At 39.7% G+C, this 16,058-nt stretch overlaps 1 protein-coding gene and 1 non-coding gene across 3 annotated transcripts in view; one reads left to right on the forward strand and one right to left on the reverse strand.

Annotated features, from left to right (window-relative positions):
- Window positions 1-679: 679 nt before the first annotated feature.
- NLK (nemo like kinase) overlaps window positions 680-16,058 on the reverse strand; it is a 167,123-nt gene continuing 151,744 nt past the window's right edge. The window contains exons 8-12 of one of the 2 annotated variants that reach the window (XR_015243973.1): window positions 12,735-12,821; window positions 5,561-5,759; window positions 4,547-4,640; window positions 2,366-2,492; window positions 680-1,237 (exon numbers count right to left, since the gene is read on the reverse strand). Coding sequence is in view for 1 of the 2 variants with exons in the window: in XM_025916968.2 (XP_025772753.1) it covers window positions 2,438-2,492; window positions 4,547-4,640; window positions 5,561-5,759; window positions 12,735-12,821 (435 nt within the window). In the remaining variant the exon portion in view is untranslated. Of the gene's footprint in view, window positions 2,493-4,546; window positions 4,641-5,560; window positions 5,760-12,734; window positions 12,822-16,058 lie in introns of both variants that reach the window. The other variant, XM_025916968.2, reaches the window with a different exon arrangement.
- LOC147574176 (small nucleolar RNA SNORD36) lies at window positions 12,445-12,517 on the forward strand. The gene has a single exon (XR_015244388.1). It is a non-coding gene; the product is annotated as a small nucleolar RNA SNORD36 (small nucleolar RNA).

The raw sequence follows: 16,058 nt of genomic DNA on the forward strand, positions 1-16,058 counted from the left end.
AACTCCTTCCATGTCAGGAAAAAAATCCATTCATTTTGCTAAATCAAGAAAAGACAGGGGTAAATCTATGTCATCTACAAACTCAACAGTCATGTTGCCTTATCTACCACAGGGAAGGTATTCTGAAGTCAGGCAGTCTGGTGTCAGGTCGTAATTACCCACCACCCGGCTAGGACTTCTTCCTTAGCTGGAATTACGTTTGGGCTGCTGGGGTGGGGGTGGGGGGTGGGGGGAGGGCAGGAGGCAGAAAGGAAGAGGAGGGTGAGGTCAAGTCCTCAGCAGTCTGCTTCATCTAGAGCAGTCCACTTTTATTTATTTAATGTATTGGACTCTCACGTATTGAAATTTGATCTCACATTGAAAATGGGGTTCTTTGTGCAACAAAACAAAACAAAAAAACAAAAGAAAGAAAACCACTGGCTTAGACTCTAAGGTCTGGAAAAGACTTTCAAACGATATGTATTTGACTCACAATGTCTTTAATATTAGTTAATTAAGTTTTTGATATGTTCTTGGCAATGTAAGGTTTCTGGGAAGATTTTTAAAAACCACAACTAATTTCCTCAAAGATCAAAACAGAACTATATATAGCCAATGTCTTCAAACTACAAAATCAGGATAAAAGCTGTACTGAAGAGAAAACAAAGGAAAGGAATCGAAATAAAAAAGATGACACATCTTTTTCAAATGTCACATTTAATGTTTTCACCACTGTACTTCAAATCTACATTGTACAAAGTGACCAGTAAGTGTGCCACGGTAATTGACCAACCTCTGAGATTGTACCTTTCACACCAGTGTCTTCTTGGGCTCTTTTGATACTAAACACGTTTCTCATTCAAGTGAATTGAAATGCTTCAGTTGGGTTGATTCTCAGGAGCCTCATAAAAAAAAAACAAAGATATTGCACCATCTTTGTTTAGTAATTCAATGTTTGTTTCTTTCACAGCAAATAATTACTTCATTGAAGTTAAAACTTCCAAACATAACTTATTAATAGTCTTCAAATTCAGCTCAGATCACTCAAGATGAAAATACTCTGCTAAATACAGATAACTTACAATAACTTTAACAGTTAATTGTCCATAACACACACCAAGGTTTTTTCCTAGACCAATTTTAAGACGATCCATTAGTATTCCTTGTACAGGTGAAAAACGATCTTCAATTTTCTTGTCTTTTTATTTTTAATATAAAAGTTGGAAGGGACATTCAAGTTTCAAGTCTCCACATTGAACTTAAAAAAAAAAAATAGTCATCATCAGCATGTGGAGGTAAACAAGCCAAGTTGTATAACTCCAGGAGGTAGAGGCCTTCAATTTGTATTCATATATACATATGCACAGAAGAATTCAGTGTTCCAACAGAAAAAAGAATTTGTCAAAAAGTAATAAGTTATTTACTACTGTGACATTTCAAGACTCCCACAGCTTTGCCTAAGGACACAAACACATTTGACATAATTCCCTATGTGCCTTTTTTTGTGGCTTTAAAATTTTTAAAAATTTGTTTTTGTCTTTATTTATTTTTTTAACTGTCCAGTGCAGGAAAAGTCTCACAAAATTTCACAGACCTAAAATGTGCAAGCTAGTTCTCTCTCTATACAGCAATGTTGGGATTCTTTTGAAATTAGCCCAGAAATGAATTATTTACACACATGAAAGATGCATGCTTGGGGGTTCTTTTATGTAAGAAAGAGCAGAAAAACTTCTAATAAAAATAGATTAAATATATATATATATATTTATACTGGGTAAGGAAAACAGAAGTTTAGTCTCTCCTAGTCACAAACTCATTCTCTCTACCCACAACATTGGATTTTAGACAGCACACATCACCGTCACGGCTCTAATGAGAAGCTAATTATAGGGCTTGATCATTAGGTGGCATGCCCCACCCCCCACCCCTCCCCCAGGTGCAGCCACGATCAGCTCATGTGGCTCCATGATTGGTCGCAGGCAAGGTTTCTAGATTCTTTCATTTTAGAAAACCCCAAATTTTCAGGAATGGCTCAAATATCAAAATGGACGACTGTCCTTTGTGTGTGTGTGTGTGTGTGTGTGTGTGTGTGTGTGTGTGAACAATCTCACTTCATTTAAAAAAAGAAAAACAAAACAAAACAAAAACACAAAACCCCAAAATCCCAAATTTGGTTCAATTCTCTTTTGTTCTGAGGTGAGCCATAACAGCTGCACTAAATTCATAAAACATGTGCAACTCTGGGTAAAATATTTTTCTTCTAAAAGCACAACCACTTTACAAGATTAAAAGTCTAGTAACATTTCTAAATATTATTCATATCATACAAGTAGTGGTTGTTAATTTAAAACTTCATTAGTAAAATTACAGTACAAGCATGATTAACCTCCAGAATTGCAAATCCCAGACTCCAGTGGAAAGCTACATTACATCTTCAGTAGTACATTATCTTCCACCGTCACTCCCACACCAGAGGAGATGGGGGCATCTCGGACGGCTGGGCAACAGTGGAACTGGAAGAAAATGGAGACACGGTGAAACCAGCTGTGACACCACAAAGGGCAAGAGGGTGAGTCAGTGCTGCGTGTTTCCCTCTCTGCCTTTAAAAAAATCGTAAAGTCCATTTCTGGATTTTTGTTTGTTTAACTTCTCACTGTTCATTCAAGAATCTGCATCTATAAGTGAGGCAACTGTGATGGGCCTGAAAACGATAGGTCACTGACTCGTGGGCCGCCGAGCAAACCCTCTCACCTTTCCTCTTCTGGAAGGGAAGAGGCTACCCGCCTCACTGGCTACTGTGACAAATGCATGAGATAATGTATGCAAAGTGGTTTCACTGCGCCTAGTTCATAATATGAAGCAAGTGGTAGGTACTGTAAATAATAATGTCTATAATCAACCAGGAAAATAACCTTAAAGGATGCAGAATTATCTATTGAAAAGTAGCCTCTCAAAATACAGTGACATTAAGTGGGGATCTATTTTGAATGAGCCTTTAAGCACTCTTTTATCAAGTATTAATTCAGTAGTAATGGATAATCACTTAGCATTTGTTATCCACAGATGGGTTTTTTCAGTTATTTGACATATCTGTCTAATTTGGCTAACTGGATTATAAACTTGTGGGTGTGTTAAGCACTGTGCTTCCTGGGGCCCGGGATAATGAATAACTGGCACCTGAAATGTACTGAAACACGTGATTGGCTGGGTCACTGACTCTTAGGGGGAAATAATAAAACAAAGTAATTTTAAACCACAGAGAAAAGTAAAAAGCAGCCTAATTCTTTCTCTCCATAGACAAATACATGGAAGAATGAAAGTCACCCTGATTTAAAAAATGTTAAATGAAAATTCTTGACTTTGATTCAACAAATTCAATCAAGTTCAACACCATGTCAAGGCCAGTTAAAAGAAAGCACAGGGAAGTGGGAGGAAGGAGGGGCAGAAAGGCAGGTGGGGTAGAAAGGAGAAGAGTGTGGCTTCTCAGATCCAAATCTGTCCTTCTCTGCCCTGCTTTGTGACACCGGAGCCAGACCCTGCTCACATTACCCTTTGACGCCTGGCTTGTGCTGGGAGGGCGCTGCAAGGCCACAGCATCAGGGGCTCTCCTTCCTGGTTCGGGTGGGTTGTTTTTTGTTTTTTTTTGACATGGAAGGCTCAGTTTTGTTCTACCCAAACTTTCTGGCAAGTTTCTCTGCAACCCAACAGGCCTCTCTGATGGACTAGTTCTGCCCACTCCTTTTGCAAAGTTTTCTCACCACCCTCATGCTGTGTGTGTTCCTATGGCAGCCATATCCTCTCCAAAGAAGTCCACATCTTATTAGCCTTGGGTGGAGGGGCCTCCTTCAAATTCTTAATTTCTTCCTTGTTCACTCTTCCCTCAGTCTAGAGGGAGTACCTGCTTTTTGCATCTGCTACTTTGGGAAACTCCAGGATCTTCTTATGCACCATTTTTTCCTAGGTAATGCTTCTCGCTATTAAATCTTCCCTGTTCCCATTACTGGGTGTGGTTTCTTTCTCCTGACTGGACCTTAACTGATGCAAGGAGTGAGGGGAAAAGAGATGGAGAAGGAAAGGACACACAGACAGACAAAGAGAATGAGGCTTGTTGGATTCTGACGTGGCTATAAAGTTCTTTAAACAAAACTCTACACAGGACACACCGGCACTATACCTATAAAGTAATCGTGCTTCCAGTTATTATTAAGGTGGTGGGGACGGTGGCAGGAGCCAAGATGACCACGTCTAACTTGAGGGCAGTGGCCACCACACTGCCACTGCAGGAGGATCCCTAGCTACCCATGCGCGTGATCAGGCAGTACAGTGGTCATCTGGGAACAAAACTGCTAAAGCGCCACCCAATGCAACCACTGTGAATTGGTGTCCGTGTAAAAATGAATGCTGTCATTTTTTAATTTGCTTTTGACTAAAGCCAAACCTCGTAAAAGAAAACCTTCTTTTTATCTATATTATCCAATCTAAATAAAAACAGAAATATGCTGAACAACCAAATCACAATGGCACCCTTTTAATAACAAGAAAGTAAGAATTACATACACATAGTTACCTAATAAAGCTCTTAAAAGCAGCAGACTGCGGGTTGATGCAGAGAGGCACTCTGTTTCCTTTCTGCTGTTCCAAAATGAACTGGTGAATAATTTCTGTGGAGAAAGCAAACATCATACAATCCATGCCGACCTGCAGGCCTGGGAGCAGTGGACTCTCAGCTAACTGGCCAGCATCTGAACAGCATATCCTACTGGTTTCATTAGATCAAACACACATATCACGTATCGGGCAGAATCCAATGGAACTGTCCCGAAACCAAAATGACAGTGGCTGCTAAACACAGGCAACCCCCTTCTCTGCCAAGTGGCATTATATGGGTTGGAAACCCCATCAGTGGGAGGAGTAAAATGGTCTGTAAATTTGAGAGTGATGCCACTTGGGTTGGCATTATGAGTGAATCTTCTCAATTGCTGGTAATTATTGCCTTTTTGAAAATCACTTAAAAAAAACCCCTCAACTGGTGTTTAGGTACATAGTTTTGGGCTGTTTACTTTGAGGACCACTCCTTTCTAGAATGTCCTAAAATGTCTAAAATCATTCAGAATTTTGGATGTCATTAACCTCCAGCGTGGACCACCCCAATAAGAGATCGTGTCAGGGAACTTTAGGAGTAGACTATCAGAAATTCCCCTCTCTTGTGATCATTCAAGGAATGATTCCCTCAGTAGATGTTTATCCTTTTCAAAGTCTGCATGTTTTATGAAAAAGTCCAGTATGTTTCAGTCAATGAAACCACACTGAGTGAATCCATATTAACTACTTTGAGTCACACTCACTAGGTAAGTCATCTTGGGAAGCTCCTCTGCCTGACCTTCCACTCGTACTACTAAATCGGTGTTTTCACACCAAACAGAGCCTTCTTAGCATATACGCCCTGGCCAAGCAGCTATATGCGAGGTTGTAAAATAAACACATGGAGGAACTTTGGTCACCATCCAGACTCAGCTTTTCATGGCTACATAATGAAAGACGTTATTATCTTACCTGGCCGAGGGCCAAGAAAGATACTCACCTTTAACCTGTCGAACAGAACTGAGGTTCTTCTCAAAAGTGTCATCAAATTTGGGATTGGTGATGGGCTCAAAGTCACTGGTATAAACTCTTCCAGTAGAGGTGGAAAAGCAACATTTACACATACACGTGTGATATCGTAGTCGCCCTTCATCTAAGTAGGGGTGGGCTAAGGCATCCTTAGCGGATATTCTTTTGGACTGAAATCAAATTTAGAGACCAGCACATCAACGCTACAGATAAACATGACTGTCCACACAGGATCTTTCGTAAGACACAGTAACTGCTTTTCACAGCCCATCCTTAATTTACGGCACATCTTGCGTAAAAAGGGGTGACTGAATTTAGAGGCGGGTAGTGTAGTGTTAGAGGGAGTATGTCACTTAGGACAACCGACCACCACACACCACCATAAAGCACTTAGAAGTGACTCTGCTAAGATCCTGAAGAGTTCCCACCTTGAAATGGATATATGCATGGCCAAACATGGCAAATACCATGACATTTAAACATGCAATGCTTTGGAGGGGTAAGTTTACATTTTAAATAACAGTTACATTTCTAAATACGTTTCAGCATTCGGTAGAGATGTGATCATGGTGGCAATTTTACAAAGCTGCTTGAAACTTTTATCCTCTCTGAATACCAACTGAGGGCCAAAGCCTATGTGGAAGCTGCTGGCGTTAGGCAGCAGATAACGGTCCGAATGCCACGTTTTGACGGCCGGCTCTGTCTGTATATCAGTGGCCTGTGGTTTTCTAGCACCTCAGACCAGAATACTTAATATAGTAGTTTCAGGTTTATACAAACCATAAATTTGTTTCTCTATTAAAAAAAAAAAATCACTCCTCCTTTCAGCTTAGTAGACACGCAAGTACATTTTCAAGTATTTAAGGATGGACTCAGTACAGAGTAGAACAAAAATGGACAGTGTGCCCTGCTTCCAATACAATCAAGCACTTCACACAACACAATTAAAAATGAAGAAAGCCATTTTGCACTCAAATGAACCAAGAATAACTGGATCATTCCTTGCTGGTTCTGGTCCCCCAAATAACAAAACGTTAAGTATTTCCCATAAACCTGGATTTCCTAAAAACACTTTTATCACTGATTTTTTGCTATGCTGACGTTAAAAGGCATGCCATGACTTTTCAGGATATGAGAATCACAAAAGAAAGCTGTTTACCCACCACGAACAGACAAATGTAAACCTGACAACCTTAGTTTTATTCCTTTCACTACTTGTCTTATGTTGTATTTGGTGATCCAGCCCTTCTGAAGCCTGACTTACTGGTATATCTTAGCAAGTAAGCTTTTTCTTTTTTTCTAAATGGGTCCACTTATTCCTGGAGGTTCCACTGGGATAAAGGTCTATTGTCAGAACCAAAAGAAACAAGCTTGCTGAGAGTTCACTTTGCCCAGGACTGGGCCTCTTGGAGTCCTCAGTGTCTCTTCCTGGTCTCATGTGCGGACTGAGCTCCCTGGCTTTTGCACACTACAGCTGGTTCTTGGGCAAGTCTATTTCCTTTCCTTTTCTCCTTCCTTCCTTCCTTCTTTCCTTCCTTCCTTCCTTCCTTCCTTCCTTCCTTCCTTCCTTCCTTCCTTCCTAATGTTTATTTATTTTGGGGAGACAGACAGAGTGGGGGAGAAGCAGAGAGAGAGGGAGACATGGAATCCGAAGTGGGCTCCAGGCTCCAGGCTGTCAGCACAGAGCCTGATGTGGGGCTTGAACCCACGAAGCGTGCGATCATGACCTGAGCTGAAGTCAGATGCTCAACCGACTGAGCCACCCGGGCGCCCCTACATCTATTTCTTTTTCTGATTGTGCATGGCCAATTGTGAACACATTGGTGGCAACAGTGATTGAATCTGGGTTTTAATTTTATCATCTGACCATTAAGTCATTTCTGTCAGGTGGCAGATGTCAGAAATTGGGTCCCTGTCAGCTGCCACCAGCAGCTGGAATCTGGTTTTCCTGTATTTTTTTTTTAGTCTGTGGATTCTGCTATTTCCTAAAACTTCAGAATGCAGGGTTGAAAAGATTTTGGTGTCATCCCAACTACTGATAGCGTGCTCTATGTTTGTATGTTCTGTGTGCACCAACATGGCATCCTCTAAAGTGTCTTACCTAAGAGAAGTCTTTGAACAAAAAGTAAATCAAATTCCTAGCATGCAATGATCAACTTTTGTTTTTCTAAACAAATTAACGTCTCTTTAGAACTTCTGAAACAAGGCTAAAGAAAGGAGACTCATTATGTAAAGGGTATGAACACTGAAAAGAAAAACTGCCCTACTCAATTGAGAAAGAGATCACAAAATGACTCAGATTTTCAATATGTTCTTTGGAAGGACCTAATGGTACTTAATCATGTCCTGTATATTCTTAATTACATACCATACATATGTTGTTTAACTGACCAACATTTATAATAGATGTGGATGCTTGTTGCCCTAAATTTTGTTGCTTTATCAAAACTGCCTCTTTTATTTTTTTTTTATTTTTTTTTTTTTAAATTTTTTCAACTTTTTTTTTTTTTTATTTATTTTTGGGACAGAGAGAGACAGAGCATGAACGGGGGAGGGTCAGAGAGAGAGGGAGACACAGAATCGGAAACAGGCTCCAGGCTCTGAGCCATCAGCCCAGAGCCCGACGCGGGGCTCGAACTCACGGACCGCGAGATCGTGACCTGGCTGAAGTCGGACGCTTAACCGACTGCGCCACCCAGGCGCCCCAAAACTGCCTCTTTTAGTTTTAAAGAGATGATAAGATTTTTCTTTTTTTTATATTAAAACATTTTTTAATGTTTTATTTATTTTTGGAGAGGGAGAGGGAGGGAAAGGGAGAGGGAGAGGGAGAGGGAGAGGGAGGGAGAGAGAGAGAGAGAGAGAGAGAGAGAGAGAGAGAGAGAGAGAGAATGAGTGGGGGAAGGCAGAGAAAGAGAGAGGGAGACACAGAATCTGAAACAGGCTCCAGGCTCTGAGTACAGAGCCCGACGTGGGGCTCGAACTCATGAACAGGGAGATCATGACCTGAGCTGAAGTCGGATGCTTAACTGACTTTAAGCATCTGACTGATTGAACCACCCAGGCACCCCAGTAAGATTTTCCATTTTACAAACATAAAATATTTCTAAGTGAACATATTGATGTACTTTGTATACTTCTGAGGGGAGTTAATGTATCATGTTAGGAGATCTCTTAAAAAGCAAATGGGGCAAACTCCTATTCCAGCTGGGTTTCAGAAACAATATCAACATATTAAAAACCTATACAAAGAAATGGAAAGATTTCTAAAACATTATTCTTCTTTATGTATTAAATATGTTAGCTCTTTGAAATGTTTTCTTGCTAGAGTTGTAACTCAAAGATTAAATAAAGCTTTAACTATGAATTAAAAGAATACTTTTTAAGTTACTAGGTTATACAGTAAGAAGCAAAATATTTCTCTTAAATAACTTAAAATTTTAATATTTGGTGTGTAATTGTGGAAGATAAATTATGTGATATTCCTATTCAAGCTGACTCTGCACAAATCAGTCTGAGTTAATAGTTATAACATTTTTAAAACATCTCTGTTTTCTTCCTGATTTTACTGCCATGTACAAATAATGCTACCACAACAGTCTACAAGTTTTGGGTTTGTTTTCTCACAAAAAGCCTAATCATTTTGAATTTGATTTTTTTCTACTGATAAACTAATATCACTTTGTCTGAGATTACAGAATAGCAAAATTATGTATTCAACTACATTAGATGAATGATAACAGGTAAAATGTTTATCTCCCTCTCTCTGCCCCTTCCCCGCTCATGCTCTCTCTCTGTCTCTCAAAAATGAATAAACGTTAAAAAAAATTTTTTTAAATAATAAAAAATAAAAAAAAGAAATTGGTTTTTAGAATGCTACAAATCATAAGGACTTAATGTGTCATTAAATTTTAATCTGACTCTTAGTTAACATTAAGACCTTATTAATAATTAATTTGAGTTAATAACCAGTCCTTGGATACCTAGACAACATAATTTTAATATACAAAGGCTCTTCATTAATACGTTATAGAGGAACAAGCAATGGATAGTTAAAAAAGGTGTGCAAATACCTTTAGGTTGAAGTACGTATGTATTTTTTTAAAGCGTATAAGAATATTTGATGATAGGAAATGTTTGCAAGATAATAGATGTGTGTTTGTCAAGAGAAAAAAGTGACTAATGTTGTCTAAATTCCTAACAATTATTGTTGTGCTTTAAAAATACTGTTTGTAGGGCCGCCTGGGCAGCACAGTCAGTTGAGCGTCTGACTTCAGCTCAGGCCATGGTCTCACAATTCGTGGTTTGGAGCCCCATGTTGGGCTCCGTGCTGACAGTTCAAAGCCTGGAACCTGGTTTGGATGCGGTTTCTCCCTCTCCCTGCCCATCCCCTACTCACTTTCTGTGTCTCTCTCTCAAAAATAAACAAACACTAAAAAGTTAAAAAGAATATTGTTTATAACTATTTATTGCATTTAGATAAATTAAGGTCTCTGGAGGTTTGTTTAATGCCTTCACTATTTGAGTTAATAGTTAATCACATCTTTATAAACTGATTATTACACCCCATCCTTTCCAATACTGTTGATACTATAATAATAAAAGAACCAGAGGCCTTTAACCTCATTCACTAGTGGTTTCCGCTTTCTCCTTATATTTGCGTAAAGGCTTGTACTACAAGCTGAAGAATTAAGTTTTCCATGAGAAACACCACAAGAACCTCAGTAAAGGACTGTTATCAGGTACTCCTGACTACTGAATTCAGGATATAAACTCATGGACATAGCTGATATCATCACCACAGACTAAACCATGTAACTGAGCCAGGATTTCCAGGAATGTTTCAGTCCAGGAGCAGACGTGTGGCAAAAGACAGCTTAACTGAAGATCAACAAAGTAATTAATTAATTATCTCAGACTAACTGGACTAAATAAACGGATTTAACTATGGTTAATGTTCTATTTTTAATGGATATTTTTTAAAAACCTCATTTCTTTTTTTTTTTAAGGAGTGTGACTGGGGGAGGGTCAAAGAGAGAGGGAGACACAGAATCTGAAGCAGGCTCCAGGTTCCGAGCTGTCAACACAGAGTCCGGTGCAGGGCTCGAACCCACGAACCACGGGATCGTGACCTGAGCTGAAGTCAGATGCTCAAACGACTGAGCCACCCAGGCGCCCCTAAAGCATCATTTCTTCTTACTGTATTGCTAACCCTCAACTTAACAGGCTAAAATCAGAACAAAACACTCTTTAAAAATGGTATCTATTTCCAACTGAACCCTCAGAACTGGAAACAGAAGAATCCTTAATATCTGTCATAAACTAATAAAGCATCAGGCCAATTTAAAAATAATTCTGTAAAAACGTAACAACATATATTGGTTGGCCTTGTTCTATCAGGCAATGATAAAAGTGGGTAAATATTATGCAGAGTGACTTAATGGAATTCTTTTTTTTCAAGTTTATTTATTTTGAGAGGGAGGGAGGGAGGGAGAGAAAGAGTGAGAGTGAGAGTGAGAGAGAGAGAGAGAGAATCACTGTGCTCTCAGTGCAGAGACTAATGCAGGGCTTGATCTCTCAAACTGAGATCATGACCTGAGCCAAGATCAAGAGTTGGACACTTAACTGACTGAACCACGCTGGTGCCCCTGGAATTCTTTCTTTTTAAATGACCATGTACTTATTTACACAGGTCCATTAAGAATCTATCTTCTTTTTAACCCGATAAATCTTACCTCCTTCTTATAGATAAATCTAATGTGTAACTTATGACCACACTAAAAGTTTTATTTTAATTAGGTGTGACAACCCAACTCTTAAGGAAAAAGGACTACATTTCACATGTAGAACTATCTAAAAGGCCTCCCAGGAAAACATGCTGGGTGTCCACTTGACGGCTTGGGAAATTCTAGCCTTAGGGTTGTAAAGATTATGAGCTCCTGGCAGGTCAGGATCATTAATAAACATGGGATCTCTGAGAAAGAGGACACCTTACAGCTATAAGTATTGTAAGTAAAACCTGGTACTGGTGAATTACACGGTTCTCGGTTCCTGTTCTAAATAGAATAAAGAGAGTAACTTATTTCTGACACATGAAAGTAAAATTTAAGCTCAGGGCCTTTATAAAACACCTCAGAGGCAGGTGTTTTGAAGCCTGAAGTTCATGTGGTTCTAGTTTTGTTAACCACAAAAGATATATAAAAAAATACGTAAGAGGTCTTTATGGATTAATCAACATCACCTGTTGCATACCTAGTTTAGCTATGTAGATAAACTTGCCAAATAAAACAAAAAAATCAAACTAATGACACTAAATCACTACCTCACTGAGCAAGTTATGTGGTTCAAAGTGTCCTTCATGGTGGGAACTTGTCCACAAGGAGGGAGTGTGGGAACGAGAAGCATCACTTTGTCTTTCTTCCCTTATCACGAAGCACCTCACGTGCCAAAGTTAACAAACAAATGGAAACCAAAAAATAAACACCAAATGAACAAAAAATTCACTCTGTATACTAAGAAGTAGCTGTTTTCTCATTATGAACAGGCCAATGTAAACTTAATAAATGGCAGTTTCGTGTTTTCTTCCCTCTTTTAAATACTGTATTCGGTGTCACTGTATTCAGTGACTTTCTTGTACTCTTGGCAAGTAAGATGTTCTTTTCTAAATGCTTTCATTTTTGAGTATTCTTTGGCAATAGTTTTTGGCACAGACATGAATAATAAATATTCTTTGGGTAAATAAATAAATGAAGACCTGAACTTTGTCTCTGAAGAGTCAAGTCTGGAAATGGCATTTGATAAAGCCACCATTTCAACAACCAAAAGAGTAAGCATAAGCAGTTCCTTCTGGGCAGAGTTTTTCAAATCATGTTAAAATTATTCTCTCCTGATTTACCTTGATGTCAAACTCCTTTTTAAAATACTGAGAAAATTAGGATGATAACAGGTCCCTCTCTTCACCCAGATGTTTATGTATTAATAATCCAACTTCTCTGTGATGAGTGAGCATGATGATACACATGAGACCGGGGATTGAAGTTTCTCTTTGAAAAGTCGTTCTTTACATCGCTCATCCATTTACAGTCAGGATGTTTTTCTTAGAACATTTTTCATTCATTAAAAAATATATAAATATAAACACTACTTACTGGATCAAAGACCAACATCCTGCAAAGGAGATGAACAGCTTCATGTGTAGCCTGGCTAGACAGGGTATAAAGTACAGGAAGAGATGGCTGTAAAAAAAAAAATAAAGAGTTGAAATATGTGAGTCTCTGTATGTCGTAGATATGGAATACAGCCAACTTATTAAGAGGTCAGTACCAAGCTCAGAAGATGTGTGCACACAAGTCTACGTTCAAAGGGAATGGGTATTCCCCTCGCTAAGCAGTCTTCAGAAACAACTGTCACTGACTTCCAGTAGCATATTTTACATTGCATGATTACCCATTGTAGGTCAGAACACAAAGGAGCCTACGAAAACTGAAAGCTAACTCTGTGCATATGGTGCTCCTGCTAGCCTTACTGTAAATACTCTGCAAAGTAGGGAAGACTAAACATGCCTAGAAGTGGGAGACAACAAATAGGTAAAACCTTAGACACATGCAAAGTTAAGCATGTAAACTGTGCAAAGGAAGCATGTAAACTAGGTCTTACATGTCTGCCTACTTCCAACAAAGCCACGTAGGAAAATCCAATAAGAACAGCAGCAAGACATCTTAGAATCATCAGGAGATAATTATTCACCTCACAGAAGTTTTCTGCAGGATCAAGGACTAACAGAGAGAAGATAAGATGAGGGTTCTAATTTACTAATTAGATAAATCAACATGTCTGAAGCCCAGGATCCTTAAGCGCAGAATGAGGTTGGACAAATGATGTGAAGCTAACTTTAGCTCTAAAGTTGTATGAAACCCGATAGGATTACAACAGATAAAAAGCATTATGTGAGTAGAACCCATTTATCACCGGCACTCAAATATTTGTAGATCAGCTTATTATTCTTTGTTGCATTTACATGTTTGCAGATAGAGAAGTATTTCTCGTTAAAAACAGGTAAGTCTGTGGTAGCCCTGAAATCAGTTGTATTAGTCAAGATAAGGGGTGGAGTGTGGAGAGTGTGTTTAATTTACAACTTAATTTACATATTTTCCCTAGGAATTTTTTCATTGTGCAAAAGTAAATAATTTGATATTTTTGAAAGATTCGGATTCTTTGACTGCAAATAGCTGGTATTTTTCAGTGGCTTATGCAGGTTGGCAGCCGAATTCCAGCCAATTCTCACTGACCAAAATATCTCACCATAAGAAATTCTCTCCTTGCCACTTTTTTTTTTTTTTTTTTAATTTTTAAGATTTTGTTTTTAAGTAATCTCTACACGCAGAGTGGGGCTCGAACCTACAACCCCGAGATCAAGAGCTGCATGCCCCACTGCCGGAGCCAGCCAGGCAGCCCTCCTAGAGAATCCAGCCCTCATCCTATTTTTGAGCTGGAGGTATGTTCCAGCTTAGGGAATGAAATACGGGAATGAGTAGTAGAACAGGTGGGTTCTTTTTTTTTTTTTTTAATTTTTTTTTCAACATTTATTTATTTTTGGGACAGAGAGAGACAGAGCATGAACGGGGGAGGGGCAGAGACAGAGGGAGACACAGAATTGGAAACAGGCTCCAGGCTCTGAGCCGTCAGCCCAGAGCCCGACGCGGGGGCTCGAACTCACGGACCGCGAGATCGTGACCTGGCTGAAGTCGGACGCTTAACCGACTGCGCCACCCAGGCGCCCCGAACAGGTGGGTTCTAATTCTGCCTTCACTAGGAGTCGGGTAAGTCACTAGAACCTTGGCTTTCTCATCTATTAAACTGGACCAGCACAGACCAGCCTACCAACCCAAAGCATTGCTAATCATCTGCCACCCACCGAATGCCAGGCCCTGGGCTAAGTGCTGGGGCAACAGAGATAAGCATCAGGTCTCAGACGCGCAAGAAAAACATATGAACAAACAGTTCTAGAGGCCACTGAACGGAGAACAAATTACAAGGCAAAATTTGTTAAGACTTGAGAACAACTGGATACAAGATGAGGAGCTTGTGAAAATCAAATGAGTGGATGTGAAGGCGACCTGAAAATTTACACCTTCCCCCATCTCGTTTTTCTTTACAGAATTACACCCAACAAATACACTAAAAATAAAGCTAAATTTCACTTCAGCCTGGAACAGTCATATTAATATGTCTCCTCCTTTTCTGTGTTCAAATGCATGTTAAGAAGGGGTACAGAGGGGCGCCTGGGTGGCGCAGTCGGTTAAGCGTCCGACTTCAGCCAGGTCACGATCTCGCGGTCCGTGAGTTCGAGCCCCGCGTCAGGCTCTGGGCTGATGGCTCGGAGCCTGGAGCCTGTTTCCGATTCTGTGTCTCCCTCTGTCTCTGCCCCTCCCCCGTTCATGCTCTGTCTCTCTCTGTCCCAAAATAAATAAAAAACGTTGAAAAAAAAATTAAAAAAAAAAAAGGAAGGGGTACAGAGATAAAGAAGTCAGTTCAGTTATGCCAACACCTCTCCACAAAGACAACCACTGATAATTTAGTTCCTAGCACTGGCTCCGCAGGAAAGATGCAATACTAGACATACTGAATGTCTAATTCCATTTTCTTCCCCTCTAATTCACCGGCCATTGTGGTTGAAACCAGCTGGGCCAAGGGTAACAGAACTAGACAAGAAGTTTATATTTCTCATCAAGTGCAACAGAACCTATCTGAATAAAAGAAAAAACAGAATGCGTAGAAATACGCCCTAAATATTTCATTTGGGGAAAAGGTTTTGCTAATTCCCCCAACATTCACACACATTACTCTTTCCCCTTTAAAACATACCAGTCCATTTTCTGTTTGTTCTGCAAGTTTATAAGCCACTTAGCAATGTAGGAGTGAGTGGGTGCCAGTGCTGAATCACGGGGACAAGAAGCGTTGTAAAGAGTGCTCTTATTAAGGACTATGATTGTCAGTGAAATGAAGCAAGAATGAGCTTCTGGACCTGGGTAAGGGGCCCTAAATGATGTATGTGGCAGTCATCATAAGCCAAGTGCAGAGTGCTGATCCCCACAATAGAGTTGGCTAGGCTGGCTCAGCTGTGTGAGTCCTGTCCTGCAAGTTTTTAGCTGGCAGCAAAGAAGCTGTGACCATCAGTCAGCAACGTTAATTAAGTGTGTACAACGGGCAGTGCACTATACAGTAAGCACTCTGGGCTTATAGAAAAGAAATCCCGACTTGAAAAAGAAGTTTGAATTGAATGAACTTCTAACATGATCTATTAAATGTAAGATATGGGTACCTGTCAGCAGACAGGGCTATTTTCACTTTTGTGAAAATATTACATGTATTACTGACACAATTAGTTGGGAACAATCTGAGGAAAAAGGAAATTCTAAACCTTGTAAGAGATGAACAGAAGGACTGAAGACTGATAACAGAGACTTTTCAAT

Source organism: Puma concolor, chromosome E1, assembly GCF_028749965.1.
Source record: "Puma concolor isolate L17-30 chromosome E1, mPumCon1.1.hap2, whole genome shotgun sequence".
Classification (NCBI taxonomy): domain Eukaryota; kingdom Metazoa; phylum Chordata; class Mammalia; order Carnivora; family Felidae; genus Puma; species Puma concolor.